This window comes from Staurois parvus, unplaced genomic scaffold (assembly GCF_062004578.1).
Source record: "Staurois parvus isolate SC_StPar_1 unplaced genomic scaffold, SC_StPar_1.0 ptg000048l, whole genome shotgun sequence".
In the NCBI taxonomy this organism is placed as follows: Eukaryota; Metazoa; Chordata; class Amphibia; order Anura; family Ranidae; genus Staurois; species Staurois parvus.
In genome coordinates this window covers 9,087,187-9,107,678 of record NW_028317844.1, presented here as the reverse complement: position 1 = coordinate 9,107,678, position 20,492 = coordinate 9,087,187, and the positions used below count along the sequence as shown (strand labels likewise).

Sequence of the window (20,492 nt, the reverse complement as noted above, 5' to 3'; positions counted from 1 at the left end):
CTGCAAATAAACATGACAACTTAACTACAGATTAGGGACCCATTTCCTTTTACTTAAAACATACTCCTTTTACTTCAAAATCAAATTGAAGGAATACTGAAGAAACTACTTTGCATTTCTACATATGTGTGCTCTAAATGTATTATTGGTTACAACAATATTTTTACCTTTACAGATGCAGACCAACAACTTAGTGGAGGAATAACGCTATACTAATGGTGGCCTCTAGAGGGGGATAGTAGCATAAGAATCTGGCAAATACATGACAAACTGAGTCATAAAGTCCTTAAGGAATGTACACAAATTGGTGTTTTCAAAAACGCTCAGGTTAAATGACAAATCACAGAACCACTTCTTCAGGTACCATTCATTTTAATGGCACCTGAAGACGCGGTGTGGTTCTGCCACGATTTCCGCCCAATACATCGCTATGCAATCCACATTGCAAGATGTGTGTCACCCAAAATAAGTTGTGTTTTGTTTTTTAAAAAATAACAATCAGGTTTATACTTACCTGTTCTATGCAATGGTTTTGCACAGAGCGGCCCCGAATCTCCTCTTTTCAGTTCCCCAGCCGTCACTCCTAGCTCCTTCCCTTCCACCGAGTGCCCCCATAGAAAGCCGCTTTCTATGGGGGCACTCATGTGGGATTGCTCCAGAGCCTCGCTGTCTGTGTCTATTGACACAGACAGTGGGAATTGGCCCCACCCCCCACTCTTTTGTCACTAAGTGAGAGCAGCGGGAGCCAATGGCTCCTGCTGCCTCAGCAAAGCCAATGAAACCAAAAAGTAAGGAAAGAGAAGAGCTGCAGATGGGCATTGTGACGGGTGCGGCGTCAGACCCCAGCCCTTCTCACCAAACTTGTGACCGAAGGACTAGCCAATCTAAAACCGCGATGTCATGTGCGTAACAATGCCACACCCAGATGCACCCTGCACACCGATTTTCCAGCTAATTGGACCACAATCGACGTACTGGCAGCCTGAATGCGATTGTTACTGGGTCAGGTTAATTACGTAATTAATTCTTCACACTGCCACCACCTCCTTTTTATACAGGGAAAGAGGAAACTCAGCAATACACTAGGATGGTTGGTTAACCGTCAGTATCCTGCTATCTCTACAGACCGCTTATACAAAGGGTTAAATACTCATAGTAGCACTCTTCAGCGCCAGGGATTCGTAAGTTACATTCAGGAGCTATAGAAACAGTTCAACACTTTTAGAAAGTAAGATTTATTACCAAAAGGCCGAAAGGGTGCAGTAAAAATATTTACAGAAAGAAGATGTAATCAATATATATATATATATATATATATATATATATATATATATACAGTCATGGCCGAAATTGTTGGCACCCTTGATATTTCTCCAGGAAATCATGTATTTCTCACGAAACGTATTGCATTAACACATGTTTTGCTATACACATGTTTATTCCCTTTGTGTGTATTGGGACAAAACAAAAAAAGGGAGGAAAGAAAGCAAATTCGACATAATGTCACACAAACCTCCAAAAATGGGCTGGACAAAAGTATTGGCACCCTTTCACAACTGCGGATAAATAAGAATGTTACAAGCATGTGATGCTCCTGTAAACTCACCTGGGGCAAGTAACAGGTGTGGGCAATATAGAAATCACACCTGAAAGCAGATAAAAAGGAGAGACGTTCACTTAACCTTTGCATTGTGTGTCTGTCTGTGCCACACTAAGCATGGACAACAGAAAGAGGAGACGAGAACTGTCTGAGGACCTGAGAACCAAAATTGTGGCAAAATATCAACAATCTCAAGGTTACAAGTCCATCTCCAGAGAACTAGATTTGCCTTTGTCCACAGTGCGCAACATTATCAAGAAGTTTGCAACCCATGGCACTGTAGCTAATCTCCCTGGTCGTGGACGGATGAGGAAAATTGATGAAAGATTGCAACGCAGAATAGTCCGGATGGTGGATAAGCAGCCCCAAACATGTTCCAAAGACATTCAAGCTGTCCTGCAGGCTCAGGGAGCATCAGTGTCAGCGCGAACTATCCGTCGACATTTAAATGAAATGAAACGCTATGGCAGGAGACCCAGGAGGACCCCACTGCTGACACAGAGACATAAAAAAGCAAGACTACAGTTTGCCAAAATGTACTTGAGTAAGCCAAAAGCCTTCTGGGAAAACGTCTTGTGGACAGATGAGACCAAGATAGAGCTTTTCGGTAAAGCACATCATTCTACTGTTTACCGAAAACGGAATGAGGCCTACAAAGAACAAAACACAGTACCTACGGTAAAATATGGTGGAGGTTCAATGATGTTTTGGGGTTGTTTTGCTGCCTCTGGCACTGGGTGCCTTGACTGTGTGCAAGGCATCATGAAATCTGAGGATTACCAAAGGATTTTGGGTCGCACTGTAGGGCCCAGTGTCAGAAAGCTGGGTTTGCGTCCAAGATCCTGGGTCTTCCAGCAGGACAATGACCCCAAACATACGTCAAAAAGCACTCAGAAATGGATGGCAAAGAAGCGCTGGAGAGTTCTGAAGTGGCCAGCAATGAGCCCAGATCTAAATCCCATTGAACACCTGTGGAGAGATCTTAAAATTGCTGTTGGGAAAAGGTGTCCTTCCAATAAGAGAGACCTGGAGCTGTTTGCAAAGGAAGAGTGGTCCAAAATTCCGGGTGAGAGGTGTCAGAAGCTTATTGATGGTTATAGGAAGCGACTGATTTCAGTTATGTTTTCCAAAGGGTGTGCAACCAAATATTAAGTTAAGGGTGCCAATACTTTTGTCCAGCCCATTTTTGGGGTTTTGTGTGACATTATGTCATATTTGCTTTTCTGCCTCTGTTTCATATTTGTTCCAATACATACAAAGGGAATAAACATGTGTATAGCAAAACATGTGTTAATGCAATACCTTTTTTGTGTGAAATACTTGATTTTCAGGAAAAATATCAAGGGTGCCAACAATTTCGGCCATGACTGTATATATATATATATACAGAGCACAACAGCACAGCAAACAGATAACAGAAAGAAACAGTGGTATTATAACAAAGTGGAAGCAACTGGGAACAACAGCAACTCAGCCATGAAGTGGTAGGCCACGTAAAATGACAGAGTGGGGGCAATGCATGCTGAAGCAGTGGAGATGTATTCTCTGGAGTGACCAATCACGCTTCTCTGTATGGCAATACAATGGACGTGTCTGGGTTTAGTGGTTGCCAGGAGAACGGTACTTGCCTGACTGCATTGTGCCAAGTGTAAAGTTTGGCAGAGGGGGCATTATGGTGTGGGGTTCTTTTTCAGGGGTCAGGCTTGGCCCCTTAGTTCCAGTGAAGGGAACTCTTAAGGTGTCAGTACACCAAGACATTCTGGACAATTTCATGCTCCAACTTTGTGGGAACAGTTTGGGGATGGCCCCTTGCTGTTCCAACATGACTGTGCACCAGTGCACAAAGCAAGGTGCGTAAAGACATGGATGAGTGAGTTTTGGGTGGAGGAACTTGACTGGCCCGCACAGTCCTGACCTCATCCTAACAGAACACCTTTGGGATGAATTAGAGCGGAGACTGCGAGCCAGGCCTTCATCAGTGCCTGACCTCACAAATACGCTTCTGAAAGAATGATCAAACATTCCCATAGACACAATCCTAAACCTTGTGGACAGCCTTCCTAGAAGAGTTGAAGCTGTTCTAGCTGCAAAGCGTGGGCCAACTCAATATTGAATCCTACGGAATAAGACTGGAATGTCATTAAAGTTTATGTGCGTGTCAAGGCAGGCATCCCAATAGGCGTTCCTCTTTAAGTCAATCAAAAAAGCAATATCGTGGTGCCTATGACACTTAGTTTGTGCTATTACGAAATTGGATTTTTTGCCATATTCACGCAGTGGTGGCAGCTGCCCCTATTAAGTGAAAAAACACTCTAAACAGCAAACCATATATAGATAGGCACTTGCTCAATAAATTATATATACTGTGACATGAATGTGAAATCACAAAATTAAATATAAATAAAAGTGCTCTCCCAACACCATGTGTATCAATAATATAAATACAGGGTATGATAGAGTCCGAAAACTCATTTATTAAAGTCCAAAAAACTTGTAAATGAATGAGAGTCCCATAGGTGGGTATAACATAGGTCCAATAAATTCTTCTCCACCGTGAGTAATATAAGAATTTTCCACTCACCAGAAGGTGTTGACCCTTAATTTTTGGTGGTCAAATCATGCTAGATAATTCAAATGGTGTATGGATTCCCAACTGCAGGCTCTCATGCGATGGATCTTCAAACTCCCCTTCTTTTAGTAGCTCTCAAGGAAACTCAAATAGCAAATTGCATAACATTGTTCTAAGTGTAGTATTTATTAAGAACCATGTTTCACATAATGAATAAGTTGCACTCACATATTATGGTGCCTATGTCCCGGCATCAGTCTGTACAGCCAAAATGAGAATAACCACCTCACTGTAGATAGCCGACGTGTGATCCAAGCCTCGCATTAGCGGACTTGACGTGATGTCGTATGGGACCCGGAAGTGACGGGATCACGCTTCTATGTATGTTTCACCTGGTGGCATCACATACTACACTTAGTACAATTTTATGCAATTCACTTTTATTTGAGGTTCCTTGAGAGCTACTAGAAGTGGCGGAGTTTAGAGATCCATTGCGTGAGAGCCTGCAGTTGGGAATCTATACACCATTCGATTAACTAGCGTGATTTGACCACCAAAAACTGGGGGTCTACACCTTCTGGAGAGTGGCAAATTCTTATATTACTCACTAGTGGTGGAGGAGAATTTATTGGACATACGTTATACCCGCCTATGGGACTCTCATTCATTTACAAGTTTCTCTTTACGTATGTATCAGCCAAATCAGAGCTGGTAATAACTGACAGCTGAAGTATTTCATATAAAAGTGCATGGTGTAATAGTTCCTGCACATATCTTCTAAAACAAAAGAAGTCATGAGACATACCTGGACATAGAGATCCAATGGTGTAACACCGTTTCTATCTGGCAAGTACTTAGCACCATGTAGCAGAAGTATCTGTGCTGTATCTCTTAGTCCGTGACTGAGGAAAACAAAAGTAATTATTTGTGCTACAAGCTGTAGACTTGATAGCATATTAATTGTAATACAAACAAAAATACATCAAATCTTATTCAATCTCTCATTGCATTTGCTTTTGGCTACAAGCTTTGCTGCTGAAGAAATTAATTTCAAGTAATCTTATCTCCTACAAAAACACATTTACTGTCATTTCCCTTCAGAGGTACAATATGTAATATGAAAGACAATGTATGAATATCATCTTTCAAAATAGAACAAAACACTAAAGGTCTCACCCACAGTAGTGAGACAGGCAAAGTCTAAGGTTCCATCATTGTATATTTTATTATTATAATAGGAAGAATGGCTTTATAACTTTTATAATTATTAAGATGGTAGTGTGTATAGTAGATTATAATACTGCAGAGTAGTTCTGTAGCTAGGCTACAATGAAATAATAAGGTGCCATGTTGTATGGAAAAAAGACCAGCATGATAAAGTAGCAGCACTGTTCTTTGTTTACTTTTACCCCACCATAAGGCTGTATTCACACACAAACCCAGAGCTGGCAGAGCGATTCACTGCTCTGGTTGCGGTAGGGGGCAGTGTGGTGCACGATTCAGCACATCACATGGCTCCCTTTTTTTTTCGTACAAACTTTATTTGAAATGTACAAAAACGTATACTTCATTCATGGCAATGTACAGCAGCTTTGTGATTTGGCACACTGTGATAAAATGCAGTATGTCCTCATTGCAGGGTGTGAATAAAACACATAGGAAACAATTGTTTCCTGTGTGCCACTGCAGTGACAGACATTTTTCTATGCAATTAAACATGTGTCACTGCACATAGTGTGAATAAGCCCTAAGAGCTACCATCTTTCCATGCAGAAAAGTTACAACCATGAAGGGAGCTGCTGACGGTCTTCTGAAAATACTAGTTGCCTAGCTGTCATTCAGATCCTATGGTTTCAATACTTTATGACCAAGAACAACTATGCAGCGAGGGATGTCAGATTTCCTTATCTGCATAGTTGTTCTAGGTCAGTGAAGAAAGCAGGATGTCAGCTTAACAGCCGAACATTTACTGTTTCCTGGGGAATGTCAGCAATGCCAGCCTGCATATTTCTCCTAACCATCAAATGAGCATCCTCCAATATTGTATAGCTACTCCTTTTAAGAGAAAGTGTGCTAAATACACTTTTAGTGCTGAGGGTATTTCCATTCAAATAATATAAAACACTAAAGATCAGCTGCTGTGCCAAATTAATACAAAAATATAATGTCCAATACGGCATAAATCTAATATTGTCCATATGTTGCATAAACAGTCTTTTGTTCGCCACCAGTGATCTGTGATCTGCCTAGCAACGTCATAAAACAATAATGTTCTTAAAATCCAACACCTGCACTCATGTGATCAGTGCAACCTTTGTAAACCTACGTAAATAGAGGAAAATAAAAGACGCAAACTCCATGCATATTTGGGGTGAGAGCTCAAACCTGTACTCATTGGTGCTTATCACCAATTTTCAGTCCTGCCTTTAAATTACCACCATTTTTATAGTATTTAGACAAAACTGAACCCAGAAATATTTACTGCAACAAGAACTTACGTTATCAATAGATATGAGATAACAATTGGCCTATTTGTCCATTTTCAGTTGTCTATGGTATCGGCAGACACCCATCAGCGTGACAATTGATTGGACAGATGTATTATTATACAGGATTTATATAGTGCCAACAGTTTGCGCAGCACTTTACAATATAAGGGAGAAAGTACAATTACAATACATTTCAGTACAGAAGGAATGTGAGGGCCCTGCTAATGGAGCTTAAAATCTAAAGGATGTACAAACCTTGTTTAATCACTGTTGTTAGCCCCCAGACAAGTGCATTGGAAGGATCCTTACATGCCATACATGCACATCTGGGAAGCCATAGGTTGACAGACATGCCTCTGAGCAGCTGGATCATACTACTACTAAACAAGACTGTGGCTTAGAGCACACCTGAAATGGTTTTAAAAATGGATAACACAGAAATATAGTAACTGAAAGAAATGTAAAGTGTATGTGTGTCATCCCAACCCCCCCCCCCCCCCCCTTGGGTGTTTTCCGCCTCTTCCCCCTTTTTCTCTGCCCCCTCCATTCACTCAGATTGACCAGTTGTCTTAGTAAAGGGTTAGGCAACCTGCAGCTCTCCAGCTGTTGCAGGACTACAAGTTCCATCATTCCTCTGCAAGTCATAGCTGTAACTGTCAATTTTGCAATGTCTCATGGGAAATGTAGTTCCACAACAGCTAGAGAGCCGCAGGTTGCCTACCCCTAACTTAGTATGTTCTTTAGCGTTGGAATTCCATGAATCTTGTATTTCTACTGCCTGCCATACCTTTTCCTTCTCTTTAGTACCTTGCTTGGTTCTGATTTGTTCAATTCAATAAAGGCAACTTGTGATAAAGGCAACTTGTGACCCCAGACCTTCTCACCAAACTCGTGACCGAAGGACTTGCCAATCTGAAACCGCGATGTCACATGCGTAACAATGCCATGCCCAGCTGCATCCTGCACAACGATTTTCCAGCTAATGGACCACAAATCGATGTACCGGCAGCCTGAATGCGATTGTTACTGGGTCAGGTTGATTACGCAATTAACCCTTCACGCTGCCACCACTTCCTTTTTGTACAGTGAAAGAGGAAATTCGGCAATATCAGCAATAACACTATGATGGTTGAGATAATCGTCTGTATAGCACTGTCACCGCAGACAGGTTATACAGAGGGTTAAACAAACAAAGTAGCGCTCTTTTAGACGCAGGAATTCGTAAGTTGCATTAACGAGCTATAGAAACAGTTCAACACTTTCAGAAAGAAAGATTTATTACTAAAAGGTCAAAAGGGTGCAATAAAAATATTTACAGAAAAAAGATGTAACCAATATATATATAAATATACAGAGAACAACAGCACAAAGAGGTAACAGAAAGGAGGTTAAAGGGTTAAAGTACTTGCCAATCAGCCTTGGGTTAAGCAGATCAAGTTTCAGAGCAAAAGGGCACGTCTCCCAAGTTGGTTCTGATGTTAAACAGATACCTTTTGCAACATGTAACACTCGTATTTAGAGTGTAACATGTTCCTAAGCAATCCATCTCCACCCAGAGGCTGGAACTGACTGGGCTATGTTATGCATTTCTCAGGGCCCAGTGCTTCATTCCAATTGCAATTCAAGCTGGTGGGGAGGCATCAACTTCAGCCCAGTGACATCTATAGAAGGACAGCAAGGTTCTCCTAACTATCCCAGAATCAAAGCAAATATTCTCACTTCTTCGCTACATTTCAATGTGTAAGGAGCAAGGTTGCATTAAAAAAGGAAAACCTCAAATATTAAGAAAAATACTTAGTCTTGTGCCCATTCTGACATGCCACATGTAGTGCTGTTTGCCCCATTGCATCTTCCACATCTTCGTTGCTGACATGCTGCACAAAGTCGTGAAGAAGCTCGGTCCACCCATTTACTGCTAAACAGTTAATCGTAACAAAATCCGAAAAAATTTGATTACCAAATACAAACTGCTGACTTGTCCATTTTTCTTTCATTTCTACCTTGAGATCACCTAAAAAGAAAATCTGTTGGTAGGGAAACACTGAGGCTGCCATTGTTGGCCTCCCCTTAACTAAGTCCGGACACTTTTACCCCCTTCCTGTCCAGGCCAATTTTCAGCTTTCAGTGCTATCACACTTTGAATGACAATTGCGCGGTCATGCAACACTGTACCCATATAATTTTTTTTTCATTTTTTTGAGACAGATAAAACTTTATTTTGGTGGTATTTATTCACCACTGGGATTTTTTTTACTACATAAATGAAAAAGTCCAAAAATTTAGAAAAAATTAGTTTATAAACAAAAATGATAACTTTTCAAAAAAAGTTTACATTTTTATTTTATTTTTTTATATTATTATTTATCTTTTTTTTTTAACATACTGTCACCCTAGTGACACTGTACTACTTGTGGGGGGTGCTGAACATTTTTTTTTACACTGATTGCTTTTACACCTATAAAGGCTGTAAAAGCAACCATTTCTTCTCTCTGGCTGTTGCGAATAGCCTTGTACCATGTGACCTCTATGATCATTCACAGATTTCACAAGTAGTAAGCAATGATGTCAGAAGTGACATCTTGCTTACTACTATTCATGTGATCACTGATTGGCTAATCAGTGATTACATCATCGGGACCTCACGCAGAGGTCCTGTACAGCAATTGGTGTTGCGCTGTGTCCAGAGGACACAGCAGGCACAGGATCTCGGTTCTGTCTGCTCCCAGGGAGCACGCACAAGCAGGAAAGTGGGAGGACGTTTATAAACAGCCACCCGCCCCTGCACTGCTCCCATCCAGCCATTTATGTACATGGTCCGGACGGGAATTGGTTAAAATAACAGTTATCTAGCTGTCATGTTGACTCGTGCTTCAGCAGGTTCAGACTATAACCTGCAACAGTGAGGTTTATTTACTGAAGCTGATTCACTCAGAATCTCGTGCACCAGTGCATGGTAGCCAATCAGCCTCTAACCTCAGCTGGTTTAGCAATAATTTTCACTGACAGCAAGCACAATATTTCTCCAATAAAAGGCTTATTTTAAAGCCAACACTATCTGTACCTCCACTGGGGAGATGTTCCCTTATTTCTGTCCTTGTAACACCTGACAAGAAACTAACAGAAATTCTTACTTTTCTCTACTGCCTTAGCGGAAACTAAAAAAAGACTGACTTGCTGAGCTTCAAAAAGTATACTTTTCTTCTATACTTCGCCATGATTCTTAAACACTATAAATAACTTTCCTTGGATTTAAGACAAAGTAGCTAACTGCATCATTATATTAAAGTGTTACTAAACCCAGGCCCCTGCATTCATTATACAGTTGCAAGAAAAAGTATGTGAACCCCTTGGGATTACGTGGAGTTTTGCATGAATTGGGCATAAAATGCGCTCTGAACGTCATCTAAGTCAAAACAATAGAAGAACACAGTCTGCTGAACATAATACTACACAAACATTAGATCTTGCCATGGTTTAATTGCACATACTATGTAAACATTCACAGTGCAGGGAGGAAAAAGTATGTGAACCTTTGGACTTAATAACTGGTTGACCCTCCTTTGGCAACAATAACCTCAACCAAACGTTTCCTGTAGTTGCAGATCAGACCTGCACAATGATCTGGAGTAATTTTGGACCACTCCTCTTCACAAAACTGTTTCAGTGTTGCAATATTCTTGGGATGTCTGGTGTGAATTGCTCTCTTAAGTAAGATCATGCCACAGCATTTCAATTGGGTTGAGGTCAGGATTCTGACTGGGCCACTCCAGAAGGTGTATTCTGTGCTGTTGCAGCCATTGTTTTGTTAAATTACTTGTATGCTTTGGGTCATTGTCCTGTTGCATCACCCATCCTCTGAGGAGCTTCAGTTGGCGGACAGATGGTCGTACGTTTTCCTGCAAAATGTCTTGATAAACTCTGGAATTCATTTTCCCATCAAAGACAACAATCCGTCCAGGCCCTGAGGCAGCAAAGCAGCCCCAAACCATGATGCTCCCTCCTCCATGTTTTACAGTGGGGATTAGGTTTTGATGTTGGTGTGCTGTGCCTTTTTTTCTCCACACATAGTGCTGTGTGTTCTTCCCAAACAACTCAATCTTGGTTTCATCTGTCCACAGTATATTTTGCCAGTAGTGCTGTGGAACATCCAGGTGCTCTTTTGCAAACTTCAAACGTGCTGCAATATTCTTTTTGGACAGTAATGGCTTCCTCCGTGGTGTCCTCCCATGTACTCCATTCTTTTTTAATGTTTTCCTTATTCTAGATGTGTCAACAAAAATGTTAGCATGTGCCAGAGATTTCTGTAGGTCTTTAGCTGACACTCTGGGATTCTTCTTTACCTCATGCAGCATTCTGCGCTGTGCTCTTGCAGTCATTTTTACAGGACGACCACGCCTAGGGAGAGTAGCAACAGTGCTAAACCTTCTCCATTTGTAGACAGTCTGTCTTACCATGGACACATGAACATCAAGACTTTTGGAGATACTTTTGTAACCCTTTCCAGCTTCACGCAAGTCAACAATTCTTGATCGTAGGTCTTCTGAGAGCTCTTTTCTGCGAGGCATAGTTCACATCAGACAGTGCTTCTTGAAACCAGTAAACCCAAAACAGGTGTGTGTTTTTTAAGATTAGGATAGCTGTCAGCAACACATCCAATATCATCATACTGATTGGAGTCAAGGTTGGCTCACTCCTGGCTCCAATTAGCTCTGGGAGAAGTCATTAAGCTAGGGCCTCACATACTTTTTCCTCCCTGCACTGTGAATGTTTACATGTTATGTGCAATTAAACCATGGCAACATCTAATGTTTGTGTAGTATTATGTTCAGCAGACTGTGTTCTTCTATTGGTGTGACTTAGATGACGTTCAGAGCACATTTTATGCCCAATTCATGCAAAACTCCACGTAATCCCAAGGGGTTCACATACTTTTTCTTGCAACTCTATCTGATCTCCCATAGTACAGAGAACATGGAAATGCAATTATTTTAGTAAATACCTTTTCTCATCAGCAGTTATAGCAGTCTTCTGACTTCAGTTGAGCACTGGTAAAAGCTTGTAGGAGGAGTTTTCTTTCTGCTCTAAGAGGATGTAGAACCCCTGACCTCTGTCTGGACAGTGCTGATTGACCCTGTGCTGATCACATGCACTCTCCCAAGAAAAAAAAAGCAAACACACTAAACTGAACATGTGCAAAAGGGCTACAGGTTCTGTCTGTCTTATCAGTGTGGACATTTGAACAAGAGGAGGGGCAGAGAAGTTAGGATCAAACAGCATTTTTACACAATGCAGAGGATTAACCCCTTGTGTTCCACAGTGAGTATAACAAGCATGCTTTACTGCATATACAGACTGATTTTACAGTTGTGGGTTTAGTAAAACTTTAAGCTGCAAAAACTACTTACAGCAGTGAGTCCTTCATTATTGCAAATGTTGACATCTGCATTGTATTCTGAGAGTTTGCTCATGCATTTCTTCTACCTGTAAAGAAAAAATGTAAACAATTATTAATTTTAACATGTTCTATTAATGTATTGATCAATTATATCACTGTGTGTAATTGCAGTGTATATTTGTATCGAGGAAGATAAAACTCTTTGTACCAAAAGGTTTATAAAATGCTTTGCAGCAGCATTTTGAACACACAGAAAAAAATTTGAATCTGGGTGGTTCAAGCATGTACAGCATGTGGGTGTCACCCAGTTTCTATCATGAGCATGATTTAATATTTGTCAGGACCTAATGCGAGTAGCCAAATGAAAAGGTGTGCATCCCGAAAAATCCTGATAATTTGGATTGGCTCCTCTCTTTAAAAGCAAAACCAAGCACTCCACTGATCCACAGCTACAGAAAAAAAATGAAAGCAATTAAAACACAGAAAGCATAAAAATAACTCCAAAAGGTCAAAATGATAGACAAAAGGGCATGCCACTAAATAGCTACACATATTACAAAAGGTATTTATTGCTCAAAGATATGATCAAAGTATCAAATCCAGGTAATTGTGCTTAATAAACATTTAGCACAATGATTCTCAGAATGAGAGTTGCTGGCCTCAACTGAGAACTCTCCGAGACTTTTTATTTCAATAGTTTTTCAGTTTAGTGTGTTTTATTATTCATTATTATCTTTGCTAAAATGCAAGGGATAATGTATGTAGCAGTTCAATGCAGTTACAGCTTTTTCACTGATGTGATGTGTAAGATAGGCCTAAGCAGGGGTGGACTGATCATTTGGAAACTCAGGCACTGCCTGAGGGCCAGGGGTCAGTAGGGGGCCCCATTAGATGCTCCTGGTACCTTTTTCATAGGCTTTTTTGAGTTTGGGCAAGCACACAGGGACCCCATGTTCCCCTATTGCCTGGGGGCCCCATGAGTTGTCAGTCCGCCCCTGGGCCTAAGTGTCTCATCTGTGAGAGAACAATGAGAACTGCATATCATTTGTTACAAGCAGGGGACAATTGTTGGGGGGAAGAGAAAAAAAACATTGAATTTGCCAATTTGAATAAAAAATCTCTGCTTTTCATTATTCTCTTCTGAACTTAGCGGGGAGATGGTCTGAATAAATAAATAAATACATGCTGAAAATGTAATTATTTGATAACTTTTAGGCATGCATTCAATTGTTTGTATAAACAGTCTTGTAAAGCATGGGTCAAAATGTTTACTAGCCACACTTGTCACACTAGCGATAAGATTGCCATAAACTGCAGAAAGGACATGCAACTGTTTGGTATTTGTCGATCCTTCGCCAGCTTCCGTATAGAGGTGTTGCTTCCTCGCTGTCAAAAACACTGCAAAACCTGAGAAACTTCCCACATGGAAGAAAAATATATTTGAAATTTATTTTAAAAATATTCTTCCAAAACACATTGACATATATTTGAAATGCTACAATTTTGGCCATATTCATTATTACAAATATATGTAAAAATATATGTTAAAATGACTTTTTTATATGTTAAAAAAAATCTGAAGAATATATATAAAAATATATATTTTAAAAAATATATATTTTTTAAATAAATTCTTCAGATTTTTTTTTAAATATAAAAAAGTAATTTTAACATATATTCTTACATATATTTATAAATGCATTCCAAAAATGTAGATTTGTATTTTTAAAGACATACAGTATATTTGAAATGTATTTTTAAAAATATTTTTCATATATTTTGTAATAAAAACGCCTTTCAACATGCAGTGTGTGTGTGTGTGTATATACTGTATATATATATATATATATATATATATATACATATATATATATATTGAATATGCCCAAAATTGTTGCATTTCAAATATATGTAAATATATTTGGGAAGAATATTTTTAAAATATATTTCAAATATATTTTTCTTCCATATGGGTTGCGAAACAGCAAAATCTTGCTCCTCCAGCCAGCGAGGGAATGACACCAGGGGCGGACTGACAACTCATGGGGCCCCCTGGCAATAGGGGATCATGGGGCCCCTGTGTCCTTGGCCAAACTCAAAAAAGCCTATGAAAAAGGTACCAGGGGCATCTCATGGGGCCCCCTACTGACCCCGGGCCCTCGGGCAGTGCCTGAGTTTCCAAATGGTCAGTCTGCCCCTGAATGACACATTCAACCTAGTGAGTAGTTTCACTACCTGCAGTGTCCTCTGAAGTGATTGTGCTGCTGGGGACTTCTTTGGCCTTTTTTGTCATGTTGAGCTGCTACATTAACAGAATATTTGCTTTTTCTCTCGTCGAGGTAAGTCTTCAGATATAGAACATTCCTGAGCAGCCAGTTGCCAGTACTGTCAAGGGTACTGAGTACTGTCAAGTGTACTGATTACTGTCAAGTAGGAGGCAGGGGGTATGCCTAAAGCTGCATATGGAACCAACTTCAGCAGGTTCAGCAGGGACCAGATGATTTTTGATCCATGTTTGGCCATTCCCATTCATGAGAAGTCGATTGATTGATCACCTTCGCATGAATGGGTCTGCTGGGAAGTTTCAGTTTGATCCACTGTCAGAATACACATTGGGGAGATTCCCCACACCCACACTGAATATGTGGATGGGGAATTGGATCAGTTTTTTTTTTCTGTTCAGCCAAAAAAAATGAACCATGTATTGGCAGCTTTAGCCTATGCAAATACCAACATTCTGAAAGTTATTATTTGCCTAGGAACTTTCTCCAGTGGAACTCGGTAGTTTGAATGAGGACGCTGCAATTTTACTCTCAGTGCAACTGGTTTCCTAGTTCAATCTATGAACCTTTGCAGCAGTAAAAGGAAAAAAAACTTTTCCTTTTCACATAAAGTGAAACACTAGTACTATTTCCCCATAAAACACAGAACCTGAGAAGTCAGAAGTCCTCTCAGATTATCCTGCAGTCCTGCATTATACACACACACTGATCAGTAGTATCTTGTGCGCTCTAACTTTCCTCTCCATCCACTTCTCTGCCAATCACAACTTCCAAGGCTTCAGGACTGACGCAGAATAGTGCTTTGGGAAAGTTATTAGCGGTGGCATTTATTCACATCTGGCTTTCCATATGAGCGAGACAACAAGAAGGGAGTTCTGACATTAACAGACTACAGGCAAAATGAAACAAAATTGTTAGACTATTTTACCAGTGTGCAACTCACAGTTTAATTGATTTTTATTGGCTGGGGTAGTCTAAGTTTGTAAAAAAGCCCACAGCTGTAATAGTGGCCACAAGTATTTTGAGGCCAACCAACTTTTACCAATCAACTTTTGTGTTTAATGTGAAAAGTCCTGAAGTGGTATTAAACCCCAAAGCAAAAATTTATTATACAGCAGCTTACTAATTATTTGTTGAGGTGGCTGCATTCGTTTTCTTTACCACCTGAAAAAAGAAAAAAAAAGTCAGCAGCTACAAAAACTGTAGCTGCTGACTTTTAAAATACAGACACTTACCTGTCCCTCGGTCCTGCGGTGTCTTCACCACCGCTGATTTCACCGTCCGTCTTCTCTCCCTGGTGCCAGCATCTTCAGTGTGGGCACCTGGCTGTGACAGCTTGCGGCTTCAGAGCCAGGTGCCCACTGCGCATGTGCGAGAAGTGCTGTGCTTTGTGAATGGCCCCTTAGTCTTCTGGGACCTGTCACGTCCCAAAAGATTACGGGGAGGGAGAGGGGGAGGATACAGGGGCGGACTGACAACTCATGGGGCCCCCGAGCAATAGGGGATCATGAGGTCCCTGTGTCCTTGCCCACACTCAAAAAAGCCTATAAAAAAGGTACCAGGGGCATTTCATGGGGCCCCCTACTGACCCCGGGCCCTCGGGCAATGCCCGAGTGCTCGAATGGTCAGTCCGCCCCTGGGAGGATAACTTCAGCTTCCGATCGCCTAGGCCAGTGTTTCTCAACCTTTTTTCAGTCAAGACACCCTTTAAAATTATGGACAGTCCTGAGGCACTCTTTAAAATTATAGACAGTCCCGAGGCACCCTTTAAAATAATGGACAGTCTTGAGGCACCCCATTCTAAAGTGTGAAAAAACTATTCTAATAGCTTTAGATAACGCAGCAACATCCACATGTGTTCATGCAGGACACTCAACATTAGAGGTGATTTATTCTTCAAAGCAAATACACTTCTGCACACTGGTACTGACTAGTATTCCAGTGTTTCTCCTCTCCCTTTTTTTCTCCATCACTCAGCTAATGTGACCCCAGCACTGATGGAGTGGGGCAGGGGAGGGTCAAACTAGGATGCTGTGCAGGCAGCTGACATTCTTCTTATCAACTGATGATGTCATTGGTTGTCAGGATGCCGGCAGCTAGAAGGTCGTAATGGTGCACAATGAAAACCTGTGACTTTGTATAACTAAAAGGCAGGCTTGTTCCACCCGCTGGCTTGTATACAATTTTTTATGCAATTTTTAGACATTTTGCTAAGACACCCCTGAAGAAACCTCAAGGCACCCCAGGATGCCTGGGCACCCTGGTTGAGAAAGGCTGGCCTAGGCAATCGCAGAGGAAGTGGGAGCGAGTACCTGTCAAATTCGGGTACCTTCTCCCCAAAGGTGCCAATCCTTAATGGGGAGCAGGGGACAAAGACTTAAAGTGGAACTTCCCCTTTTGGGTGGAGCTCCACTTTAAGACTTTCTTTTTATTTTGACCTTGTTATTCTGCCAGTAATCCTGTTGTTTTTCAACAGAACAAGCTGTCATGCAGATGTAGCAGTTAGAGCTTGGAGACAAACAATTTACTACTGACAGGGGTGCTTACAATGATCAGCTTTTATTTATGTAAAACCTTTGTTCCAAAAGGAAAGAACTGTTGCGGTAAATGCTTAAAGTGTCAGCTGGAGTTCAGCTTTAATGTATTAGTCAAGTCCATCTAAATCTGCTAGTCCAACACTCCCCTTTCCCCAGGCTGACAATGCTGCTGTCTAAAGGTGCTCCCTGTGCTCCTTCATCCAGAGTGTAGACACTCTAATATAGGTGGTGTGTAATTGGCCAGATCTCCAAGTGAAAAAAAATGCAGCCACCACATGTAACGGTTGCCAAGCTGCAATATATTACATTTTTGGTTATGGGTTTATATCCGCTTTAAGGCCTCATTCACACTTGTGTATAGGGCTGACCATGATTTCCCAACAGGAGACTCTTGCTAACAGCTGTGTTCCGGAAACCCTATTCAAAGCAATGGGAGACTGGTGGATGATCAGCCCTGGACTTGCTTTAAATGGCACTTCCCACCCGTATCTGTTAGCAGGAAAACCTACTGAGTATCCCACAGATAGTGTGAATGAGACCCTACAGTCTTTCAATGTCAGTCTGGGACCATTACAAGTCACATCAGAGAGTGAGAAGAGAATGTGAATCTTTTCTGTGTTGATTGAACTCTTTCCGTATGTGCTCCATCTTCTCATCTACATTGTCTACATGTCAAGGAGACATCAGGTGCATTTAGACCACCGACGTCTTCATATAGATGTCTCCAACTGCAGTTACTATCACAAATGAGCACATCAGCCATTTTGTGACAGTAGATAGACAGAGAAGCGCGGACAGGGGAGGAGAAGGAGAAGGAAGAGACGAGCTCATTTGCTGCATGTAGGACGGAGGATACGAGTGTGGAGCTGTATCTACAGAGCTGGCTGTACTGTAATCAGGTGCCATTTGGAAGGTTCAGTGGTGATTCATAAGGGGAAGATTGCCCACAGGGGAACAAGTTACGTGTTACCCCCACTAACAGGGGAGATGCTTTTTTGACCTGTGTTCACATACAGGTCCATGTGAGAAGGTGAGAGTCCACCTGGACTTTGATGTTCATTGTGGTGATTCACATACATTGAAGATTTGCAGCACTGGGAATCTGGGTGCAATCACCAGTAGGAAGACATTCCACCTTTTTTGACATTCTGAAGAATTAATTTTTTCATCATTTTTGTGGACTTTAGTCACGTTTGAGTTTGTCTATAGATTTATTGTTTGTTGATAGCAGTGATACACTTTTATCTCATTTATTTTGTGACAGTAGTTGAACTAAAACAGTAGTAAACGTAGGTGCCACAATCAAAAATACATATACAGTGAGGAACAGAAGTATTTGAACGCCCTGCGATTTTGCAAGTTCTCCCACTTAGAAATCATGGAGGTGTCTGAAATTCACAGAATTTAAAAAAATTCAAGAAATCACATTGTATGATTTTTGAAAAATTTATTTGTCTTACACTGCTGAACATAAGTATTTGAACACCTAAGAAACAGCAAGAATTCTGTCTCTCAAAGACCTGTTACTGTGCCTTTAAAAAGTCCACCTCTACTCCACTCATTAATCTAACTTAGTAGCACCTGTCTGAGCTCTTTAAAGACACCTGTCCACCCCACAGTCAGTCAGACGCCAACTACTACCATGAGCAAGACCAAAGAGCTGTCAAAAGACACCAGAGACAAAATTGTGGACCTCCACAAGGCTGGAAAGGGCTACGAGGCAATTGCCAAACAGCTTGGTGAAAATAGATCAACTGTTGGAGCAATTGTTAGAAAATGGAAGAGACTAAAGATGACTGTCAGTCTCCCTCGGACTCGGGCTCCATGCCAGATCTCACCTCGTGGGGTATCAATGATAATAAGAAAGGTGAGGAATCAGCCCAGAACTACAAGGGAGGAGCTGGTCAATGACATGAAGAGAGCTGGGACCACAGTTTCAAAGGTCACTGTCGGTAGAACATGGTTTTAAATCATACACTGCATGGAAGGTTCCCCTGCTCAAGTCATCACATGTCCAGGCCCGTCTGAAGTTTGCCAATGACCATCTGGATGATCCAGAGGAGGCATGGGAGAAAGTCATGTGGTCAGATGAGACCAAAGTAGAACTTTTTGGTCTAAACTTCACTCGTCGTGTTTGGAGGAAAAAGAAGAATGAGCTGCATCTCAAGAACACCATCCCTACTGTGAAGCATGGGGGTGGTAACATCATGCTTTGGGGGTGCTTATCTGTGAAGGGGACAGGACGACTGCACTGTATTAAGGAGAGGATGAATGGGCCCATTAATTGTGAGATTTTGAGCAACAATCTCCTTCCCTCAGTCAGAGCATTGAAGATGGGTCATGGATGGGTCTTCCAACATGACAACGACCCGAAGCACACAGCCAGGATAACCAAGGAGTGGCTCCGTAAGAAGCATATCAAGTTTCTGGAGTGGCCTAGCCAGTCTCCAGACCTAAATCCAATAAAACATCTTTGGAGGGAGCTGAAACTCCGTGTTGCTCAGCGACAGCCCCAAAACCTGACAGATCAAGAGGAGATCTGTGTAGTGGAGTGGGCCAAAATCCCTGTTGCAGTGTGTGCAAACCTGGTCAAGAACTACAGGAAACGTTTGACCTCCGTAATTGCAAGCAAAGGCTTCTGTACCAAATATTAACACTGATTTTCTCAGGTGTTCAAATACTTATGTTCAGCAGTGCAAGACAAATAAATTCTTTAAAAATCGTACAATGTGATTTCCTGAATTTTTTTTTTTATTTCTGTCTCTCAGAGTGGGAATGCACCTACAATGTGAATTTCAGACCCCTCCATGATTTCTAATTGGGAGAACTTGCAAAATCACAGGGTGTTCAAATACTTCTGTTCCTCACTGTAAGGCCACTATTCCATTGCTATATAAACACACCGCAGAATAAATCTTCCCCTTATATTGTTTTATGTATGTATTTTTGCTTACTTTCAGTTTGCTGTTTCCGTGCCAAAGCCTGCGCCATCTTAGTTGTTCTTACATCACTTAGCATACTATCGCCCTTTCTCATGTTTCCTTGGCTGAGGGCCGATGTTGACACTCCCTATGATGTGTCAAGTTACATGGGTGGTTTCAGGAACTCCACAATCTTGTGATATTGCAAAGCAATGCCGCAAGTCCTGATGACAAGGCAGCAGAATGTGTGGATTGACAGCTCGCTGAGCGTGCCGTGCCTGGGGGACAAAATGTGCATGCACCAGTGACGTCACTACAGTACAAATCAGGCTGTTCCTTGTGAATGGCGCATTTCTAGAGGCTATGAAAGATAGTGATGCGTAACTAAGAGCACACTGCATAACATGGGAAAAACTTTGTAATGACCATTCACTACCGCTTTAACCACTTCAAGTCCAGACACTTTTACCCCCTTCCTGTCCAGGCCAATTTTCAGCTTTCAGCGCTATCACACTTTGAATGACAATTGCACGGTCATGCAACACTGTACCCATATTAATTTTTTAGCTTTTTTTTTGAGACAGATAAAGCTTTATTTTGGTGTTATTTATTCACCACTGGGATTTTAATTTTTTTTGCTATGTAAATGAAAATGTCCAAAAATTTTGAAAATAAATAATAAATAAATAATATTTCATC

At 41.2% G+C, this 20,492-nt stretch overlaps 1 protein-coding gene across 1 annotated transcript in view; it reads right to left on the bottom strand.

The window, feature by feature from the left end:
- The window catches only part of LOC149470342 (E3 ubiquitin-protein ligase HACE1-like), a 44,419-nt gene extending 24,529 nt beyond the window's left edge, over window positions 1-19,890 (bottom strand). The window contains exons 1-3 of the mRNA XM_089665392.1: window positions 19,827-19,890; window positions 12,064-12,139; window positions 4,975-5,071 (exon numbers count right to left, since the gene is read on the bottom strand). Coding sequence (XP_089521518.1) covers window positions 4,975-5,071; window positions 12,064-12,104 — 138 coding nt within the window. The 5' untranslated portion in view covers window positions 12,105-12,139; window positions 19,827-19,890. The remainder of the gene's footprint in view (window positions 1-4,974; window positions 5,072-12,063; window positions 12,140-19,826) is intronic.
- Window positions 19,891-20,492: the final 602 nt, after the last annotated feature.